Source organism: Sander vitreus, chromosome 4, assembly GCF_031162955.1.
Source record: "Sander vitreus isolate 19-12246 chromosome 4, sanVit1, whole genome shotgun sequence".
In the NCBI taxonomy this organism is placed as follows: Eukaryota; Metazoa; Chordata; class Actinopteri; order Perciformes; family Percidae; genus Sander; species Sander vitreus.
Genome location: NC_135858.1, coordinates 34,285,795 through 34,309,575, shown reverse-complemented (window position 1 = coordinate 34,309,575; position 23,781 = coordinate 34,285,795). Strand labels below are relative to the sequence as shown.

General features: G+C 41.1%; 1 protein-coding gene across 1 annotated transcript in view; it reads left to right on the top strand.

Moving 5' to 3' along the window:
• Positions 1-1,653: 1,653 nt before the first annotated feature.
• Positions 1,654-23,781, top strand: part of LOC144516141 (butyrophilin-like protein 1) — a 36,881-nt gene continuing 14,753 nt past the window's right edge. Inside the window, exons 1-3 of the mRNA XM_078247339.1 lie at positions 1,654-1,684; positions 2,916-3,080; positions 3,950-4,282. Of these exons, the coding sequence (XP_078103465.1) occupies positions 1,654-1,684; positions 2,916-3,080; positions 3,950-4,282 (529 nt within the window). The remainder of the gene's footprint in view (positions 1,685-2,915; positions 3,081-3,949; positions 4,283-23,781) is intronic.

The window sequence follows — 23,781 nt, the reverse complement described above, 5'->3', positions numbered from 1 at the left end:
TTCCCTTCAAGAGCAAGCATTCGGTGCAACGGTGGAAAACTTTCTTTTTAAAGGCATGCAACCTCGAACAGATCCAGGCTCTTGGTGGGCGGCCATCTGCCTCGACCGGTTGGGAAGAGGGGGAGAGAGAGAGATTACAGAATTACATTTACTGTTTGTAAACATATTTCAGAGGAAGATTTTGAGGACAGCAATGATAGCATTGAGAAGTGTTGTGCAGCGTCAAAGTGACAAGTATATTCTCAAAACACAAGTTATTCAATATTTCACCATAGAGAAAATAATACCCAGAACTTGTTTTACTTTACTTCATCACTGTACAGACTGACGGTCAGCTCTGATTCTGAGACTCTTTTCTCTACAGTTAGTTTCTTCTTTCCAGCTGAGATGAAAACATGCAGAAAACAAAGTATGTTATGTTATCTACTCTAATTCCCAAAATACTTTGGGAATGAAAAGGTTTCTGATTCTTACATACAGTTGAGATCTATTAACACAAACTAACTACTACATGTAACTGTGGAGTAGCTTATCTACAGAAAACACGACATAAGACCTGTTTAGTACAGTTATGTTACTAAATTATCTTATTATAATATAATAATAATAATAATAATAATAATAATAATATTGCTAAAAGTTATGGCAATAATAATGTTACACTTAATGGCCCAGTTATGTCTGTTAAGCTGCATATTTCCCTCTCACTCTCAACTGCATGAATAAATGTTCCTCTTAAACTAAAATATTCTGCATACAGCATCAAGAAAGACAAACAGAGCAGAACCTTCTGTACTTTTACGTGTTACTATCTTAGTTTAATATTTCACCTGATACATTAAAACTTATTTCTTGTAAGTTTTGCTGCAGCTCGTGATGCTGAAATAATTTCCATGTTTGTATTGTTGATGTTCTTCTCTGATAACAAATCAGTCAAGGCTAAGACTCACTGTACATACCGCTCCATAGTGTAGAAATAACATGACTCCTAGTCCTTGTTACATTTTATGTACATTTATTGCTCATCACAATGGTCTTCAAATAAACATGCAAGAATCCATATGTGTCCATCAAGCTCCATATACAAACATTTCATACATCAACATGAGTGTTGCAGTGCTGTGCGGTCAAAAACTATTTGTGCTCCTCCATCCAACAGCACACCTGCTACCTGTTGAAAGGTTCTTACTTAAATAGACATGTGATGTAAAGCACAATCCTCATACCTAGTGGACATTTTGTGTCCTACACACAAATACATGAAAATGGCTCTTAAAGTATCCCTTTAAGTAAAACTAGCAGAAGAGCAAATAAGTATTATATATTATACATATGTAAGATCAAAGAAATTATATCTCTGATAATTGTGGTGAAGTAAAAAGTAGCATAAAATGGAAATACTCAGTCAGACATTTAGCCAGTTGTGTAATATTTTCTTTTTACAAAACTTATCAGCTATGACGACAACTGTCCACAGGTATTCAAACATTCTTCGTCCTGATAAGCATCATGTCTCAGACAGAAGACAATGCTCCAACATCACCCTCCTCCTCTTCTTCAAAACCAGAACCAACTTCTCATTAAGATCAGAGCTAACATCTCTATAAATGCAGTAAAAGATTCATAACCAGCTGTCCCAATCTGATCCTGAGGATGAGGATCGACATGAAAACACCTCATGAGGGTGATTTAGTGACTGGAGTCAAAGAATCAGCAACATTTCTTTTCCACACAGGACAAATGTTAAGAGTATAACACATTAATGTAACAGCGTTTCTACCAAAATATACTGAGGCTCTGAAATCTGTATAAGCTGTTATTAGATAGATTAATAAGAGAGTGATTTATTAATTGTTGTTGCAAACTGCAGCTGAGTCACACATGTATCATACAAACAGAATAATGACACTCAAACATAGATTAACGTTACATTTAACGGCTCAATTATTATGGATTGCCATTTTATTCAATATTAAATAAATGAATAAATATGCCTAGCAAATACATCCTTAAATAAATAAATGAGATATATAAAAATATATAAATGAGTCAATATAGTTAAATAAATAATTACTTCAATTCATTTCAAGGGACTTCATAGGTACACATTTCTTTGTTTTCCATTACAGAATCCAGAATACATGCCCACAAATGTAATTTGTAACGTATTCCGTTACGTTACTCAATCTGAGTAACGTATTCTGAATACTTGGATTACTTCCACATTGAATTGCATTTTATAAGTGTAGGAATGTGGCCAGAGTGTTACATTAACTTTTTGTCTTCTGTTTCAGGGTTCTCCACTGGATGGCTTGTTGCTGTAGTTATTGGTGTTCTTTTTCTTGTTGTTGCTGGTGTTATTCTAGCTGTGTGTATTTCATACAAGTGTAAAAGAGGTAAGTGTAAAACATGTATTGTATGAACATATTCATGATGAGCAGGCAACACAACAGATTATTTAGATCATCATCATTTTATCATCATCATCGTCATATTTAAAGTCTTTGCAGTTGTTTTATCTTCAGTCATTAATCATTCTGTTGGTATTTACACCAGAGTAGGATCAAGTCAGTTGGATTTTCTTTAATATAACTGTTATAGGATGTTATAATGTATTTAAGATAATATTATTTTATTCTTTATTAATTATCCTTTAAATGATTTATTATATTTAATGTAAGGTATGAGAATTATATAATACACTACAAGCTTAAAACAAACAGTTAAAGTATTTTGGTCGTGTATTAAAAAATATGCATAAATAATTATGCAGGAGAAATTAAACTGCAAACTAAACTGCTGGTAAAACTGCCTTTGTGGAATAATTCTGCTTACATTTTTTTTCTGCCTTAATAATTATTAATTGATGACTCTGCATGTAAACATATTGATTAATACATGTTTTTATCTTCCAGGGCTAAAAGTCATCAAAGTGGAAGAAGGCAGTAATGTTACTTTACCCTGTTACCTCTGGCCCAAGAAGGATCTTCGGTTAACACAGTTCGTCTGGGAGAAAACTTATGGTAATCAGGAGGTGTTCCCGTATGATAAAGGTGATCTTTACAGTGACGAGCGTCCAGGTCAGAGTGAGCAGTTCAAAGGTCGAGTCTCACATTTTCCAGATGAACTGGAACAAGGCAACGCCTCCATAATCATCAGAAATACGAGGAGGGCTGACAGTGGAGTCTACAGATGTATTATTCCATTAAATGAGAAACCTGAAATGTTCTACATTAAGCTTGTTGTTGGTGAGTACTTTGATGAAACAGTTAAAGATGTCCTCTCATTTAAGGACTGGAGCCTCGTCTCCACCTTGTTATCTAGCTGCTGCATCTGAACAAACATGATGAAAACTTTGAACTCATCGATGGTGTCAGTTTCACATTTCTTAATGAAATATCAGCAGTCTGTAGTAGATTAAATCTGAGTCTGCACACTGCCTGATGTTGCTGAGAGATGCATCTACATTTTGTTTTTGTTTTCAAAAGTAACCAACAAAAAGTTAACTTTACTTTTATGCATAGTTTTTAATGTTTGTTTGAACTCTGGCCTCTAGTTTTACAGCCATATGTGTGAAGCCGAGAGTGAAAAGATGGGACTGCGTCAATTCATATGACAGGATGTTATAATGTACTCAAGGTCATTTTATTCTATTATTTAAATGATTGTAATGAAGAATAAAATGATCTTGAGTACATTACTTGAGTGTAATGAAGGGTATGTAAATGATATAATGCAGTACAAGCTTAAACATAGTTCAAATATTTTGGTTATGTTTAAAAAAAATATGCAGATATAATTATGTAGGAGAAATTAGACTACAAACTAAACTGCTTGTAAAACCGCCTTAGTGGAATAATTCTGCGTACAATTTTTTTCTACCTTAATAATTATTAATTGATGACTCTGCATGTAAACATATTGATTAATACATGTTTTTATCTTCCAGGGCCAAAAGTCATCACAGTGGAAGAAGGTAGTGATGTTACTTTACCCTGTTCACTCAGGACCAAGGAGGACATTTGGTCAACATGGTTTATCTGGAAGAAAACTGATGATGGTCAGAAGGTGTTTCTGTATTGTTATGGTGATCTTTACAGTGACCAGCGTCCAGGTCAGAGTGAGCAGTTCAAAGGTCGAGTCTCACATTTTCCAGATGAACTGAAACAAGGCAACGCCTCCATAATCATCAGAAATACGAGGAGGGCTGACAGTGGAATCTACAGATGTTATTTTCCATACATTCATACACCTCAAGAATTCTACATTAAACTTGTTGTTGGTGAGTACTTTGATGAAACAGTTAAAGATGTCATCTCATTTAAGGACTGGAGCCTCATCTCCACCTTGTTATCTAGCTGCTGCATCTGAACAAACATGATGAAAACTTTGAACTCATCGATGGTGTCAGTTTCACATTTCTTAATGAAATAGCAGCAGTCTGTAGTAGATTAAATCTGAGTGTGCATACTGCCTGACAGGGGCGGATTGGCCATCTGGAGATTCTGGTAAATGCCAGAGGGGCTGGACCATTTTTTAAAATGTGTGCCGGTCAGATTTTTTTTTTTTAATATACAAATAAATTGTTTTACATGCCGACAGCGCATAGGACGGATTTTTATCGCTTGCACGATTTCACTGTGGTTATAATAATAATAATTATATTATTAATAGTAATAATAAATTTTAAGCATTTGGCCAGTTGGCAATGGCCGGCCTGGTCCGGAGTTGGGCCGACTGCCCCATCCAGAGGTTAGTCAAATTTGGACGTTCAGTCAAAATCAAGCACGTCACCTTCAAACGGGATCTCCGTTTGCAGGGTTCAGGCTGTACCGGGCCCTCCCGGTGATCATGCTGCTCTGGGGGATCGGCTGCGCAGCAAGAAGCCACTGCTGACGGGCGCAGACTGCTGACGGCATCAGCATAGCGGTACAGATCCATTTGTCATACATCCATGGTTGATGCTCCACGCCCTTGACCGGCAGCTGATTGGACGAACGCCTGACGTGGGTTTGGCTTCTCGAGAATTTCAACAGAGTGTCATGGCGGCTCGTTGAGAATACGATCTAGTATTTTATGAAAATAGTTCACCGAAATGTGTTACTGAAAACATTTTAAGCGAGAAATAGGCCATGCAGTTGCTGAGTCTGTCTTTATTTCAGATTGACAAAGGTCAGTTTAAAAGATTTTCGTCTACTTGTCTGGATAGTCGCGTCACGTTCAACGAATTAATTTGCATAAAGATGGGCATCGGCCAGTTTTTGGATGCGCAGCATTTTTTCAAATGCAGCGCCGCCTTCCCGAAATGCTTTGCGTGCACATTGAAGTCGCTTGACGTCACCCATAGGAATAGAGTGGAGCGTGGAATGACAGAAGCGTTGGATCTGTACCGTTAAATTGAGACAGTTTCATTACCGCTTAAAAATGTCTCGTCGCGTGAAATAGTAGTCTAATTCTGTGTTTTGGTACAGTTGGTTTTAACGCCTGATGCGAAGTGTAGGCCTATAGGAGTAGGCTACACATGAAAACCCTGAACAAGCGGCGTCGTTCTACTCAGTCTTTCTGCTGTGCACCATTCACATAGTGTTTAGTTTTACACTATGTAGGTTAAACTGCAATTAATCCGCGGTTCACACGTATGCATGAACTGTGGTGGTCCATTACACTGTAGGCTATATTCAACATCACTGACAATTTTTGATCAATAGAATGTAGAAAACATTACACTTCACAATGTTTTGTATCCATAACACGATTGTATTATTGTACAATTTAGCAGTAAAAGCAGTAGCCTCTGTAAGTCAATCCTACATTTTTCAACTTGGGAGCAAAACGTGCTCCTTGGGGGAAAAAAGTGACCCTAAAGCCCTGTTCGTGCTTATTAAACAATTGGACCTTGGGGTCAAGTGTTGTCGTATCCGGCCTATGTCCCGGATGTAGAAGCCCCCTTACTGGAATACTGAATATAATAATATTCCATTATATTTTGTATTTTGAATTGTTACCTGCCACCAGAATTTTGTGATTTCCTTGCTGTAAATATAGACGTTTTTACTGTAAATTGGTGCCTAAAAATGTATCAGAATGCAGGAAGTCTTTTACCCTCAAAATTTCCAAAAGGCCAATTCTGAGCAAGGAAAAACCCTGAAGTATAATAACAGCCATGAAAACATATTTCAATTGCAGAATTAGAGAGTTGAAAATAGATGAAAAGATATAGAACCAGACAGACAAAATGTACAGTGTCAACGGAGAGAAACAAGGACAATCAAACAGACAGACAGTGACAACAAAGAAACGGAAACAAACGGCATAAACAGGCAGTATGTGTAAATATGTTATAAACGTGTGCTCTTTAAAAAGTAGTAAGCATTGTTTGCCAGTTACTAACATTAAATGTTTAAAAATCTGTTACATAAGGTACTGCCTATATTATTTCACCATCTGTACACAAATGTAGTTAGTGAATGCACATGTCTGTGGGTGGGGCTGCATGGGCGTGATAATGTGGGCTGGTGTGGCTACTATTGAAAATCTTGAATTAAAAGTCAATATTGACATTATTCTTTGAAGCTTGACAGTTTTTTTTTAGCTGAAACTTGCGTGAAAGGAATAAAAGTGATTTGACTTTCTTGGGTCAGTTTCTAAAACAGCAGCCCCGACCTGAAACATCTGCTGCTCTATATTTATTCCTCCAGGTTTTGGAGAACATGTGTGTGTTGGCATGCAGATAAACAGTGGAGAAGTGAGTGTGTTGTGTTGGATGAAGAGTTTAAAAAGTCTAAGCCCAGTCCAAAGTCCAAAACCTGGATGAATATAGAGCAATGACCAAAGTTGCTTTAGAATTGTATCTACTGTACTTTATTTTTAGTGACTTAATATTAAAAAGATGTAAACAGTGCAGAGTTGTTAATGTGTTGCAGTGAGATGAGCTTTTATTTTGTAGGAGACCCTCCCTTAAGGACCCTTTGGAGTCCCTGGACCCCAGTTTGAGAACTTCAGCTTCAAGCTACACTGCTGCAGACGCTGGTTGTTGTCTATCAGGGGTTAGTTGTTAGAAGTTAAAGATTTAAATGAAAAGATGTTTTTCCTCTTTAGCTGACCTCTGATCAATGCATGTAAGAGCCATGTTTTGCATTCTCTCTCTCTCTCTCTCTCTCTCTCTCTCTCTCTCTCTCTCTCTCTCTCTCTCTCTCTATTATCAGTCTGCAGTATCAGGTAGGGCATCGGGGTGTACATGCTGAAGGCCAAACATTTTGCCTCTCGGTAGGTGCTGTGTTCATTTACAAAGATCTACAGCATGTAACGTGAGAGTGTGTAGGAAAAGTTGCTCAACTAGGAAGTGCATTTGTTTTCATAGTGCACAGAATACTGCAGGGACGGGAGAAAGGTTGCTGTAAAACAACTCCAGCTGTTTAGATGAGTTCAAACTTGGAGCGGAGTTGTGATGAATGATTGTGTGATTGATATGATTTTGAACCACCAAACCCCCTCTGTCTACGGGCCTGACTTGGTTATAGGCTCAGATATAGCTTTAGAGACCCCTTATTGCCTGCTAGAGTGGATTAAGGTGTTAAGTCTTCTATTATTCCCTGCATGTCTGAACACTTAATGTGTGGGTTTTAAAGTGTGCAGTGGCATTTTGTTCTTTTGGAGCATTGCGCTTTTGTTGTGTGTTTTGGGGTCCTAAAGCATATTAATTACCTTTAAATGATTACTTTTACCTTTTCCTTTTACTGTTTTTATCTCATGCAGATTTTGTGAATAAACTAAATGTATATCTTGTAATCGGCCTCTCGTTGTTCTGGACACTTGCCTGTTTCCATCACTACATATGTAATATACAGTAGAGTTCAGGTCATTGGTCATGTTGGAGAATGTGCTTTGCTGTGTGTTTTGCTCTCACGCTCCACTAGTCTTTCCTGCTTTTGGATTTGAATTATGAGTTGGTTTCTTTAAATGGAGTTAGTTCAACGGAGCAGGATGATGTGGAGCAACAGTTTGTTTCTGACCACAGATGTAGACTATATTTTGGTTACAGGAAAGTGAATTTCAGCACAAGGTCAGTTTTTTTGATAATCCAGCTTTTTATATGGTTACTTTATGTATCTCTCTTTTATCATATCCTTTGAATAAACCATGTTTCACTCTACGAGCCTCCTCTCTTTGGATAGCTTTGCATGTAGAGGTTGGACATGGTGGTCTACCGGAGTCAGAACCCTTTACATCCTGCAATCACTTCAATTCAACTTTATTTCAGACACACAGGTCCATTTCAGTATTAAATATGTAAAAAAGCAATCCAAAAAAAATTCTATATTTTTAAGTTGAACACATACAGATATTTTGTTCCAATTTTTCTAAATATAAGAACTGTAACTGAAGTTGTCACTTTATGTTGGGTCAGTTAAAGCCATTATAAAATAAATGTAATCAGTTCAAATTTGTACATATAATTCCTCAACACAGCATGAAAGGTGGAACATTACTAGTCAAACATAAGACTTGCACTCGTCCATCTTGGCAGTTTAAGAAAGATTGTGAATGCATCATTAGAAGAGGTGAGGAAGGTTCCATAAGCTGCTACTTCAACTCTGTTATGTCCAAGTTGTCTTCAGAAGTGAGGAGTTTATTTTAGCTTCCATTTTCAACAACGTGGCACTCTCTGCTGTCCTAAAACCAACTGTAATCTGCATTGTGTTCCACCTTTTAAACTGGCTCAGCAAACACACATGTTCCCGTTAAACTTTGGTTTCCTGACAGCCAACTGTTTGGCACATTTGCAGGTGTTTTGTTATGTTAAATATTTTTGGGGGATCAGATTTTAAAGTGCCTCAGATGTGACATGATGGAGCTCATGTTCAGGTCTCAAATGATCACATTTATTCAGCTCTCTCTAGACACAAGTTAGGCCAATGTTCAGTGATTCATCATTAAAGCATTTCAAGTCATTTATTTTGTCATATATAAGATAATATAAATAAGACTAATTAGGAAAACCTTTGTGTCTAGACACAAGTGACTGGAATTTAAACATTTTGTTATTTTGAAGGCATGTGACATCAGATTTCTTGTTAAACTGCTCCCAGCTGAAAGCCAGAGGACAACATGCTCAACAGCAGATAAAGACATCATGTAAAAAAATAAACATTCATAAATATATATATATATATATATATATATATATATACTGTGTGCAAAATTATTAGGCAAGTGAGTATTTTGACCTTATAGTCCTTTTCATGCATATTTTCCAATTCCAAGCTATATAAACTTGAATGCTAATTTGATTTAAGCATTATCAGGTGATGTGTATTTGTGTAATGAGGGAGGGTGTGGCCTAAGTGATCAACACCCTTTATCAAGGTGTGCATAATTGTTAGGCAGCTTCTTTACCTCAGACAAAATGGGCAAAAAAAGAGATTTAACAGACTCTGAAAAGTCCAAAACTGTAAAATGCCTTTCAGAGGGATGAGGCACTCTTGAAGTAGCAAAGATATTGAGGCGGGATAACCGAACAATCAAACGTTTTGTTGCAAATAGTCAACAGGGTCGCAAGAAACGTGTGGAGAAAAAAAGACGCAGATTAACTGCTAGAGACTTGAGAAGATTTAAACGTGAAGTTACCAGGAACCCATTAACCTCCAGTGCCCCCATATTCCAGAAATGCAACCCACCTGGAGTGTCCAGAAGTACAAGATGTTCAGTGCTCAGAGACATGGCCCAGGTAAGAAAGGCTGAAACACGACCACCACTTAACAAGACTCATAAGTTGAAACGTCAAGACTGTGCCAAAAAATATCTGAAGACAGATTTTTCAAAGGTTTTATGGACAGATGAAATGAGAGTGACTCTTGACGGACCAGATGGATGCGCCTGTGGCTGGATCAATAATGGGCACAGAGCTCCACTTTGAGTCAGATGCCAGCAAGGTGGAGGTGGGGTACTGGTGTGTGTGTGTGTGTGTGTGTGTGTGTGTGTGTGTGTGTGTGTGTGTGTGTGTGTGTGTGTGTGTGTGTATGTATGTATATATATATATATATATATATATAATCTCTGGAGCAGATTCTTTTGAATGATGATGTCAGGCGTTTGGCTCGTACTTGATGCCAGGTCGTACTACTGCTTTGTCCTCTGGTTTCCATCTCTAGATGCTTTGCATCAGACAGTGTGACAGCCAGGCCACCATAGAAGAATGTTTCAGTATCATCTAGAGCAGTGCTAAATGAGCATGGCTGTGGAGGTAGAGGAAGTTCAGGGTCATTTTCACTGAAAATGGACAGTGGACGTTGAGTTTGGTAAGTTAATACAGAACCCCGGGGAAGGTCCCCAAATTCTGTGGAGACCAGATCAGCAGGCTGCTTACAGTTTGCTTCCAGTAACTTTAACATCTGGCTCTTACTGCCGATTGAAGCCAGATTGCTACGAAGAGTCTCTGCAAATTCAGCACTTGGTAATGGAAGTGGCACAGGACAATACAAATTAGAGACAATCCCCTCAGTAGAGCGCTGTTTTTTCTTTGGTGGTGCATTAGCCAATGGTGGTTTAACTTTGGATACTGTCACAGTGCTAACTGCTCTTGGGCTGAGACCTAATGTCCTTGATGGAACATGCCAGGCTTGAGGTAGAGATGTTTTGCTTGCAGTTGGGGGGACAGATGCATACCCCATTTTTATATAGTGGGCCAACGTGTAGAGCAGTCCTATTAAGTGATTGCACTGTCCCAAGCCAGCTTTACAGTTGCAGGTTGTCTTGCCAATGAATGGCTCCTCGAAGGACAGCTCCACCTTTTAAGAATAATCAAACAAGTTTAAGAACACATTCACATTTAGATAGGTATACCAACATATTTTTCTAAACGTCTGGTCCAGACCCAAACAGTCATGGTAACTCTAAGGATTTAAAAGAATATGTAACTGGCCTAGCAAAGTAGGTGGTGATATAAATACCTAACATGAAATTACAGAGCATGGTGATGTACACTGTGTGCAGTTAATTAGGTACTACTGGCGTTTTCATGTTCCAGCAATGAAAACAAAAGTCAATGTTTAAGTTGCTAGGTTTGTTCTAGACATCAGACATGATACTGATTAATACAGCTTGCAGGGTACCTAATATATTGGACACTCGTTGTACTAAAACCCAGGGTTGGGGAATAACAGTAATTTGACAAGCTGTTTGACACCGGCTGTTTATTAAAATAAGATATTTTTGAGGCAGAGATGCATAAAAGTTTCAAAGTAATCAAATGATGTTACTGGGTTTGTGCATCCCTGTGGACGACATTACTGATTCGTTTTTAGCATCTGTGTTACCTGTGAGACCTGAAGAGTACCTTCCCCAACCCTATTGCTGTGTAAACTGCTACCCATGCCTGTAAACAAACTTACTTATACTTAATATTTATTAATTTTAATAACCAAAGGTAGCACCCTGCCTTGCTTTGTAGTGACACACTGGAAACAAGCTATTTTGACTGATGGTTCCAATACACTTTTAGCTAAAGATCACATCAACTGCACATAACATGTTATTTTTAGTCTAGCAGGGAAAGATGAACTGTTGATATGAACGATCAAAATGAACATTTGAACGTTTAGCAAGCGTCTTTGTTCTAGCAGTGGCACCACTCCGCAAACTGAGCAGTTTATCCACAGTCATGATACCTGAATGTTGTAAGGTGCCTCGTTTTTTCGCATTGAGCGAAAAGACTTGGCTCTCACACTGACTGTCTCGCTCCTCTTGACTGTCGGTAAAATAATGTATTGTTAACATTCAAAATAACAGTCAGTCTGGTGTGGTTAATATATCTTAACAATGCTTAGCATCAGCTTGTAATGTCATCGCGTCCTGTTGTATTAGCTAGCTAACAAGCTAACGTTAAAAGTAACGTTGGCTAATGTTGATTTCAGAAAAAAAGCCGTCATCGTCCGTGTATTACCTTCCACGTCGTGCACATATCCCTCGATCCAGTTGCTGTAACCTTTCAGCAAAACAGCCCGGGGAATCTTGCAGTCGTTATTTGCCCATTTTTCAACATAGTCCACTGTTAATTCTGGAAGAGATGAAAGGTTTGTAGTCCACACAGGTATCGCCATGATGACAGACGCCCGCTGCGCTGTGTCACTGAACTTCCGGTTTAGAGTGTACCCCCTAGCCTCGTTTTGGTTTTCAAGATGGAGGCACGGGGAATAAGGGGAATTACAACTTTTTGTCATGTAATTGGTCTTCTTAAATTTTATTTATTTTTTTGCATATTACGATTGTATTAATGTTTTAGTCTGTCAGTGGAAATAGCCTGACATAAACATCAGTAAACTATTTTTGGATGAAGCCTGTGAATGCACAAAGCTCGCAATCACGGATATATTTTGGTCAAATGAAACGTTTTTTCATTGGTTAATTTGACCCTGAACAACAGAAATTGTTTGCAGTGTATTTTGTAGTATCATTCGTCTGTTCATGTCTTACAGATTCCCAAACAACTGAACGGAAATCAGTTTATTACTGGTTAGAATGGATGACATGCACTGCACAACAAGCTAATTTTAACAATTGCATAGCATGCTCCACTGGGAGGCCACAGTTAGGCACCATCCCATTCAAAGACTTCCTAGAAGCCTGGTTTGGAAAGTGGCGCACCTTAATTTGTTCTTTTCTAGTTTCTTTAACAGTCGCTGCATCTCTCCTGGTGGCCTGTGGGTGCTGTATTGTACCTTGTCCCCGAGGTTTAGTGCAAAGATGGTTTGAAACCATGATGACAAAAGCCATGTACCAACTGCAACACGGAGACCATGACAATGATGAGACCAACATCTAATTGAAAAAGTTTAATGTTGATGTGAATGCTTAATGATGTACATTATGAAAATCACAAGAAGAGTAATGTACTGAGAAATTGCAGGATTATACAATGTTATACATAATTTTATACATATACTCACACATTCATATACTCATTTTTATTTATATATATATATATACATACATACATACATACATACATACATACATACATACACACACACTTATATTACGCTTATTGAAGATGCAAAAGTTTAAACAGGAGGGAAATGTTAGAAAAACTATGATACTCTTCTTTTTCTTGTTTAATTTTAAACTGTTTACATAGTATAAAGCCAAAATACTGCTGGCTTTCTCACGAGATAATCATGGGAGAATATGACTAACCTTGTGAAAAGCACAGAATGCTCCTGAGGGCAGAGAGATGCTCTGCCTGACCAGAGATAAGACAACATACACTACCGGTCAAAAGTTTGGGGTCACTTAGACATTTCCATTCCACTCCATTCCAGACAGAATACCAGCTGAGATCAGTTGCATTGTTTTTTTTAATCAGCGCAGCAGTTTTCAGATTACATTATGTGCTTACATAATTGCAAAAGGGTTCTCGACTGTTGTAGACAGAAGTGGCTGAAGAAACGCTTGAAGTCCATGCTTTTTGGTCTAAACGTCATACCCAAATTAAAAGTGGTACAGCTCCCATATACTCTGACACTCTGGGGTGTTCCTGGTATCATTGGAAAGGAAACAATCAAGTTTTTGTTAAAAGTGTCAGGGTGATTCTAGGCCTTAGTGACACAGAGTTACAGAGGCTAGAATGAAGGTTTTGTTATTTCCATCCAAGTCATACATCTGTAAAATTATTAGAATACACTGCTGTAAACACATCTAGTGAGATACAGACAACACAAGGTCATAGCCACATGTCTCAGCTTACTACAGAGAGAATCCAGAAGCCAAAAGACTCAAAAATGGATTTTATATGAATTGTTTTCTACAGATATGTCTGTGTTTTTTTTATTTCCATTTGAAAAGTGCAAAGAAAAACATGATTAAAATTCTGTTTCAAGACCTCTGCATGTTTACAGGTGCTTCAGACATTTAGATGAAATAAACAATTACATTTGCAAATACATTACTCAGTGTAATGATCAGTTTTCATACTGTTTTGTTGAGCAGACGTGATTCCAGAGCGAGTCAGGAGGCAGAGACACAGAAGAGGAAGAAGCTCCATCGCTGTCGATGTCTCCTAAAGATCAAGCATCACAACGTCTCTTATAACAGAGATGGAGCCACTCCTAACGGGCTGATTGGCTAATCCTTTTTATTTTTTTTTATTTTTTTTTTATTAAGCACATAAGTATACAGCCACAAGTGTATACAATACAAACAGGTCAAGTACGCCAGGGGAGATACAAAAAGTAAAACAACAATAAAAAGAAAGAAAACTGTTACGGTTATGCATATTTCTATTGAGGTTATGGATATTTCTGTTGGGGTTGTTTATATTTCTGTTGCCTGTTTTTGTATATTTCTGCATGTTTCCTGTTTTGTATATTTCTGTATGTTCCTGTTTTGTATATTGATTGATGTGATCGTGTGTTTCTGTTTCTTGTATTTCCTTGAGTGTTATGGTTCTTTTCTTTTTTTGGTAGTCAGGTTTTCTGTCTTGTCCTGTGTAGTTTAACTTCCTGTGTTTTCCTGCCTGTCGGATTGTCCTGCCCTGCCCTGATGTGTTTCACCTGCTGTATCACCTGTTCCTTGTTTGCTCGTTACCTCTTGTATTTAGCCTCTGTGCTCCCTTTGTCTTGTGTCAGATCATTTTGTGTTTGTTCTGGTTGTGTCTCCTCTTGTCAGTTGTAGTCAGTTTCTGTGCTTCCTGTAATTCCCTGGTTTCTGTATTTCCTTCGTTTTTTGGGATTCCCTGTTCTGTTCGTCTACATTCTGGAATTAGTTTGTTGCCTGCTGCAGCTCTGGGGACTCCCTTGGTTTTCGAGATTCTTGTTTTATGGTAAAATAAATACTCAACTCAAACTTTCTCCTGCCTGCATGCCTGATCTCTGCATTTGGGTCCACTATTCCCTGCTCCACATAACAGAATGATCTGACCTCATCATGGACCCAGCAGAAAGGCGCTTGTTCAATGACAAGGTGTTGGAGTTCGGACAGATTGTGGAGTCTTTTTTTATCATATCATTTGTCATACAGCGGCATTGGTTGTTGGAGAGACCCTGGGTGAGTCACTTTGTTCCCCAGCTGGAGGAATTTAAGAAGGGGCTTATGTATGTATGTATGTATGTATGTATGTATGTATGTATGTCGATTACACAGGATGGGTGAGCCTAAGATAAATTGACAAAGAAGACTATATTACGGCTGCTGCTGGTACCTTCCCACGTGTTTAACCATTTCACTAGTCTGGGTCAAAGGAAGTCCATTTCCAGGATAATTGCCTGACATCCGGTCCCTCACCTTATGCTTTCTGCTAATTAACACACAGAAAAAGAAGTTGCTTTTTCCGACATCTTTCTTTTTCCCAGCAGAGAAGACAGCTGGAGTCGATCCAGACTTTAATGGTTAGTATGATGAAGTTATTCCCGGTATTTATTAAGGGTTTGTACTGCATAGAGAAAGTTTTGGCGCCCCTTAAAGAGGTTTTAGCCGGCGTCAGAGGAATATCGCGAGCAGATGCGAGTGTTTGCAGAGTCAGACTGTACCGGACTCTTCTGGTGACCATGCTGCTCTGGGGACCGACGTTGCAGCGAGCAACCACTGCTGAGGGACGCAGTGCACTCCGTCCGCCGGAGCTCCGACTGCTGTTGGTTTGCGCGGTGGGCATCTATCAGTATTAAATTGAGACAGTTTCATAACCTGTAAAAATAAAAACGTCGCATTAAATTTAAACACGTGATGCGAGCCATCAGGGGCATAGCACAAAATTCTGGCCCCTGTAGAAAGGCATTTTCTATGGGCCCCTCCCTGCATCCACAGCTATTCATTCTAGCATATTTTTGGGCCCTCCTCACATGAGGGCCCTGGGTACTCAGTCCCCTTTTCCCAGTGGCGGATCTAGAAAATATTACATGGGGTGGCAAAGGGGTAGCGAGAGATATTGGCAGGGAGGCAGGGGAAGACGGTACATTGGAACCCCCATATGTAAACACACTGCTATGCCCTACTATGCCCCGCAACACCCTGCTACGCCCTGAACTGCTACAACTATCATTTCTAGTCATAGTTCCATTATCTTTGTTGTTACTATAATTGCCACCGTTCATCATACCAACTGCTATAATTATTATGAATCTTAATTCTCTACTCTGCTATAAGCTACATGGCATACATCTCTCCATCCCGTGGGCCCACCACCTGTGGGAGGAACCGCTGGGGTCGGGTGTGCTGTTACACAGGTGGCAGTGAAGGTCAGGGGCCTCGATGGACCAGACCCGGGCAGCCGACGCTGGCTCTGGGGACGTGGAATGTCACCTCTCTGTGGGGGAAGGAGCTGGAACTTGTGCGGGAGGTGGAGCGCTACCGGTTAGATCTCTACGCATGTCTCGGTTCTGGAACCATACTCCTGGATAGGGGTTGGACTCTTTTCTTCTCCGAAGTTGCCCAGGGTGTAAGGCGCCGGGCGGGTGTGGGGATACTCACAAGCCCCCGGCTGAGCGCCGCTACGTTGGAGTTTAACCCGGTAGACGATAGAGTCGCCTCCCTACGCCTGAGGGTTGTGGGGGGGGGAACTCTGACTGTTGTTTGTGCATATGCACCAAACAAGAGTTCGGAGTATTCTACCTTCTTGGAGACCTTGAGTGGAGTCCTGGATGGGGCTCCAGTGGGGGACTCCATAATAGTGCTGGGGGACTTGAGGACTTGGGGGCAATGATGGAGACACATGGAGAGGCGTGATTGGGAAGAACGGCCTTCCTGATCTAAACCAGAGTGGTTGTTTGTTGTTGGACTTCTGTGCTATGGATTGTCTATAACGAACACCATGTTCGAACATAGGGATGCTCACCCTAGGCCAAAGGTCAATGATCGATTTTATAATCGTTTCATCTGATCTGAGGCCGTATGTTTTGGACACTCGGGGTGAAGAGAGGGGCGGAGCTGTCAACCGATCACCATCTGGTGGTGAGTTGGGTCAGGGGGTGGGGGAAGACTCTGGACAGACCTGGTAAGCCCAAACGGGTAGTGCGGGTAAATTGGGAACGTCTGGAGGAGGCCCCTGTCCGACAGACTTTCAACTCACACCTCCGGCGGAGCTTTTCGTGCATCCCTGTGGAGGCTGGGGGCATTGAACCCGAGTGGACAATGTTCAAAGTTTCCAAGCTGCGGTGAGGAGCTGTGGTCTTCGGGTCTTAGGTGCCTCAAGGAGCAGTAACCCACGAACACCGTGGTGGACACCGGTGGTCAGGGAAGCCGTCCGACTGAAGGAGTCTTTCCGGGATATGTTATCCCAGTGGACTCTGGAGGCACTTGCAAGGTACCAAAGGGCCCGAAGGGCTGCAGCTTCTGCCGTGAAAGAGGCAAACCAGCGGGTGTGGGAGAAGTTTGGAGAAGACATGGAGAAGGACTTTCGGTCGGCACCAAGGTGCTTCTGGAAAACCATTCGCCACCTTAGGAGGGAGCGGAAACCATCCAAGCTGTGTACAGTAAGGATGGGACGCTGTTGACCTCAACTGAGGAGGTAATAGGGCGGTGGAAGGAGCACTTTGCGGAACTCCTAAATCCGACTAATACGCCCCCTATGGTAGAGGCAGAGCTGGAGGATGATGGGGGATTGTTGTCAATTTCCCTGGTGGAAGTTGCTGAGGTAGTTAAACAACTCCACAGTGGCAAAGCCCCAGGAATTGATGAGATCCGTCCAGAAATGCTTAAAGCTCTGGGTGTGGAGGGGTTGTCTTGGTTGACACGCCTCTTCAACATTGCGTGGAAGTCTGGGACGGTGCCTAAGGAGTGGCAGACCGGGGTGGTGGTTCCCTTTTCTAAAAAGGGGGACCAGAGGGTGTGTGCCAATTACAGGGGTATCACTTTTCCCAGCCTCCCCGGTAAAGTCTACTCCAAGGTGCTGGAAAGAAGGGTTCGGTCGATAGTCGAACCTCAGGTTGAAGAGGAACAATGCGGATTCCGTCCTGGTCGTGGAACAACGGACCAGATCTTTACTCTCGCAAGGATCCTGGAGGGAGCCTGGGAGTATGCCCAACCAGTCTACATGTGTTTTGTGGATCGGGAGAAGGCGTATGACCGGGTGCCCTGGGAGATACTGTGGGAGGTGCTGCGGGAGTACGGGGTGAGGGGGTCCCTTCTCAGGGCCATCCAATCTCTGTACGACCAAAGCGAGAGCTGTGTTTGGGTTCTCGGCAGTAAGTCGGACTCGTTTCAGGTGAGAGTTGGCCTCCGCCAGGGCTGCGCTTTGTCACCAATCCTGTTTGTAGTATTTATGGACAGGATATCGAGGCGTAGTCGGGGTGGAGAGGGGTTGCAGTTCGGTGGGCTGGGGATCTCGTCGCTGCTTTTTGCAGATGATGTGGTCCTGATAGCATCATCGGCCTGTGACCTTCAGCACTCACTGGATCGGTTCGCAGCCGAGTGTGAAGCGGCTGGGATGAGGATCAGCACCTCTAAACCGGAGGCCATGGTTCTCAGCAGGAAAACGATGGCATGCCTTCTCCAGGTAGGGAATGAGTCCTTACCCCAAGTGAAGGAGTTCAAGTACCTTGGGGTCTTGTTCGCGAGTGACGGGACAATGGAGCGGGAGATTAGTCGGAGAATCGGCGCAGCGGGTGCGGTATTACATTCAATTTATCGCACCGTTGTGACGAAACGAGAGCTGAGCCAGAAGGCAAAGCTCTCAATCTACCGGTCAGTTTTTGTTCCTACCCTCACCTATGGTCATGAAGGCTGGGTCATGACCGAAAGAACAAGATCCAGGGTACAAGCGGCCGAAATGGGTTTCCTCAGGAGGGTGGCTGGCGTCTCCCTTAGAGATAGGGTGAGAAGCTCAGTTATCTGCGAGGAGCTCGGAGTAGAGCCGCTGCTCCTTTGCGTCGAAAGGAGCCAGTTGAGGTGGTTCGGGCATCTGGTAAGGATGCCCCCTGGGCGCCTCCCTAGGGAGGTGTTCCAGACACGTCCAGCTGGGAGGAGGCCTCGGGGAAGACCCAAGACTAGGTGGAGGGATTATATCTCCAACCTGGCCTGGGAACGCCTCGGGATCCCCCAGTCGGAGCTGGTTAATGTGGCTCGGGAAAGGAAAGTTTGGGGTCCCCTGCTGGAGCTGCTACCCCCGCGACCCGATACCGGATAAGCGAACGAAGATGGATGGATGGATAATAATTCCACTCCACATCAGAGGAAGATATAAACTTTATTCTCTACAACCATAAAAACGTAGCACAAAAACTAAGGAAATTTGTGTTTGGTAGATTATTTCTCTGTGGTAACAATGCTTTTTGTCAATACATCTTATATTGTTGGAAAGCCTGTTCAGTTCCCTTTCAAATAGAGCACCATTTGTAAGGAACATACATTTGTGGGATGAACCGCAGCACTGAGTATATGGGTTGCGCCCATGAAAAATTTGCCAAATCTTCTCTGCCAATGCCAAACAGCTTATTATGCCATTGACTCGTTTGGTATTTGGTGGATTGGATTATTGAAGTTTGAAGAAACAAGACATATTGGCAATTGAACAATTTATTAATTTCACAAACCGGAGCCTCAGTAGTGTGTGGAAGAACCATACACAGCCACAACAGCCTGGTACCTCCTCCTCATGCTGGTCACCAGCTTGGTCACACACTGCTGTGGGATCTTCAACCAGCATTTGTCGCAAGTCAGCCAACGTGGTTGTGTGTGGTTGTGTTCTCTGGCATGAACAGCACGCCCAAGCTGATCCCACAAGTGTTCAATGGGGTTGAGGTCAGGACTGCTAGTTCCTGTTTGTGAAATTAATAAATTGTTCAATTGCCAATATGTCTTGTTTCTTCAAACTTCAATAATCCAATCCACCAAATACCAAACGAGTCAATGGCAGAATAAGCTGTTTGGCATTGGCAGAGAAGATTTGGCAAATTTTCAGCCGAGACTCTGGACGGCTGGCCGTCAGCGGTGGTTGTGGGCAGCTGCACGTCAGCGGCGGTTCTGGGCGGCTGCACGTTAAATAAATTATATTTGATATTTAATCCTTGTCTCCTATATAAGTGCATTGCATTTTTTTTAATGACGGTATTGAAACTGATACCGTTGCTATTTTTAAGACCCTGCGGTATACCGTATTACCGCCCAACCCTAATATCCACATAGCATTCCGGGATGGGAGGAAAACGTGCTCTGGTTTCTGGATTACAACCCCCCCAAATATCCAATAATAAGTTCCATGCCCTTGTTAATGTAGGATATTTTGCTTTGCCCTCACATCAGTTATGAACAGGGAAATATGGACACAAGCACAGCAAAGAAATGAAGCGTATGACATGAATGAAGAATTTGTAATTTTAATTTAACAGTATCTTTGACATTTTGAGTATGTTTACCATGTGAGGCTTCAACAAAAACAGCCATTGGTATTTGCCATTTGCCAAAATGTGAAACAAGTGAACGTGTGAAATGCGATATTCTGCAGTATTGTACAGTAATAATAGCTTCCCTGAAAAGGCATAAAATACATATAACCTAACAAACATTTATGCTTAATAACAAGTAAGTAAAAGTTTTACTTTTCATACATCTATTACATGTCACGGTCTGCTGACCGTGACCCTGGCCTTCCCTTATAGTGTGTGTGTGTGAATGTACATTTTGTGTTTTTTCCTTTTGGTGTGTTGTGGTTTGGCCTCCCTCTGTGTTTTGCCTCTCCCTCATGCTCTAGAAGTCACAGGTGGGCGTGGTCATGGGAGCTTCCACTGTCACACCCGAGGCTCATCATACCACTCAGCACTCCTGTTCCTGAACATCTATCAACTCCCCATATAAGCCAGGCCAACCTTCCAGTCTCCGCCGGATCGTTGAGTCAACCAATATGATAACACGCCAGCAAACCTAGTAACCCTCACTTTTGAGAATTACCTTTTGCTAACCTGTCTTTGTCCTGTCTCACCTCAGCCAACCACCTCGCCCTGTGCCGGAAACCTGACCAACCTACCTGCACCGCTAGACCCAGACTTCTGGAGCCCGGACCCCATTCCCTCTCTCTTACTCATCCTACCACCTGCCTTCCGGACCACATTCTGCCTTTTCTGTTCAATAAAATCACCTTTTATTGCAACTACCTCTGGTCTGCATCTGAGTTCTGGTCACCGGTCCTGACATTACAACAACTATACAGGACAGCAGACCTTTCTGGACACCATCACTGTCCAAACGTTCTCATGAACAACAAGTATGTAGTGTATTTATTTAACTGCTAAATGCATATCTGCAAAAACTCATGTGTCAGTACTTTACATGACAAACATTTATGCTTCATAAAAAAATAAGTAAAAGTTTTACTTTTCTTACATCTATTACAACAGGACAACAGACCTTTCTGGAGCAGGTTACCTGAACATACAAAAATAACTCAACAAATTAGATTTGATTGATAGATTGAAATTAAAGTTTACAACAACAAATAAATGATGTACTTGGGTTTGATGGAACTTTTCTTTCAAGGAAACTTATATTTCCCCTACAATTAATATCAAATTAAAAGTTCATTTGAGCAAACATTCTTCGAAATTAGCATTACCAAATGCCCATCACGACCACTCAGAGCTCAAGTGACTCCTTCAAATGTCTTGTTTTGACCAACCAACTCACCCAAAACTCAAAGGAGTGAATTTACAGTGATATCAAACAGAAAAAAGCAGCAAATCTTCACATTAGAAAAAACTGGAAGCAATGAATGTTTTGGCTGGATAAACAACCCACACTATTTAAAGATAGATCAATTAATCAACTAATCATTTTAGCACTAGATGTTTTCACATGTTTTCACAAAATACAGTGTCTATATATTTATCTGTGATGATCAAATTTTCACCCTCACAGCAGTTGTTTATCGTAAACTCTCCATTTGTCTCATTTGTTTGTGATTACATTTGACAATATCGCTTTGGAAAAACAAGATACCATTTACCATTTTTCAGATTAACATTCAGTACTCTTGGTTCCATGAATCCATCCTTTGCGTCGAAAGGAGCCAGTTGAGGTGGTTCGGGCATCTGGTAAGGATGCCCCCTGGGCGCCTCCCTAGGGAGGTGTTCCAGGCACGTCCAGCTGGGAGGAGGCCTCGGGGAGACCCAGGACTAGGTGGAGGGATTATATCTCTAACCTGGCCTGGGAACGCCTCGGGATCCCCCAGTCGGAGCTGGTTAATGTGGCCCGGGAAAGGGAAGTTTGGGGTCCCCTGCTGGAGCTGCTACCCCTGCGACCCGACCCCGGATAAGCGGATGAAGATGGATGGATGGATGGATGGTTCCATGAAGACATTAAGGACATCATGAACTATGTTTACTCGCCTTAATTCCACATACAGGACTTCTTTTTCAGACTGATCTGATTTGATGATGTAGGTCCATCATTCAGTGTAGAATGCTGCAATTTAAAAAAATTAAAAATAAACAATTAGGTGAGATTATTGATTGATTAAATAAGTTAGGTTGTTGACAGAAAAGTAATTAATGACTGACAATCCATGTTGACATTCAGTTTATCATACAGCAAAAATGATGAAGAGAGAAGAAATACTCTTTTCTGATTGGCAGGTAGGTAGGCTATTAAGTAAGGGATAACGGCCGGCGAGGTGTCCTGTTAAACGGAGTTAATGGACGAGGGGGGAGGCAAAGAACTCCCTGACGCACAGCGCTTATTATACGGCTACTTTTGGTAAGTAGCCTTATAATAAGCGGGATAATGTATTGTCCGAATGGTGGACAATACATTATCCCTTACATAAGAAATTGTATTTAAATTACTCAATAGGGACAATTAAAATGTTTCATCACTATCAGCAATAACTTTGTTCAACACTATACCTGCATATTGTTAAGGTCACAAGGATTCCAAGGAAGAGTGGAGTCTTCACAACCATCATCACCAGCACAAATTCCTCCAAACTGTACTTCAAAGTCTTCGAGAGACGCATGGATGGCAAGGGCAATTGGGGAATCCACCTCATAACTGCACTGGTCTGCATGTTCATTTGACGCAAGCATTAAACAATCATCAGAAAGTGCAGGCAGGACTTCCATATCACTCATCTCATGAGGGGCTGGTCTTGATTGCCTGGCTGGTTGCCTTGTCTGATGGTAATCAAGCAATAAACACAGAATTATTACCTAAGCTTACTTAACGCATGATATGATTTAAGCTTTCATGTCTACCATAACATAATATGTCTTGTCTTTATGGGGGAAAAAAGTTAAATCTCTGACACAGAATGTGATTGGGACAGCATAACATATCTCAGATTGGGTCAGTAAAAATGTAGTAGGCTAATATCTACTGGAGCTTACTCTTTCATGAGTTTCTTGCACTGAGTCAGTAGGTGCCTCAACTGAATCAGAAGATTTCTCTGGGTGATCTTCATTTGTAGTTTCAGTCTCTGCTGGTGAGTGGTGTCATGGCACCCTCTGTTGACACTAGCAGGAACTACAAGCAGAGCGACAGAAAACAAATACACACGTTTACAGTTTTTATTATTTTATTTTAAATGTTTTTTTATCTCATACACTGACAACACTTTTTAAATTAAATTTAAATAAATTCTATTTATTTATTTTGTAACCGGATATCTGTTTTATTTTGATCATTTTCATTAAAAATAAATCTATGGTCTGAAATAGGATGGGATCATCGCTTTCAATGGCTGGGTGAAGTCCCAGCCGCCTATTTGAGGTGATGACCAACACTTGCGCTTTACAAGTCCAACCTACTGAGCTTTGTGGTGTGGGCCCAAGGTGCTGTCTTCAGGTCATCAGGTGGGTACCCTCCTTC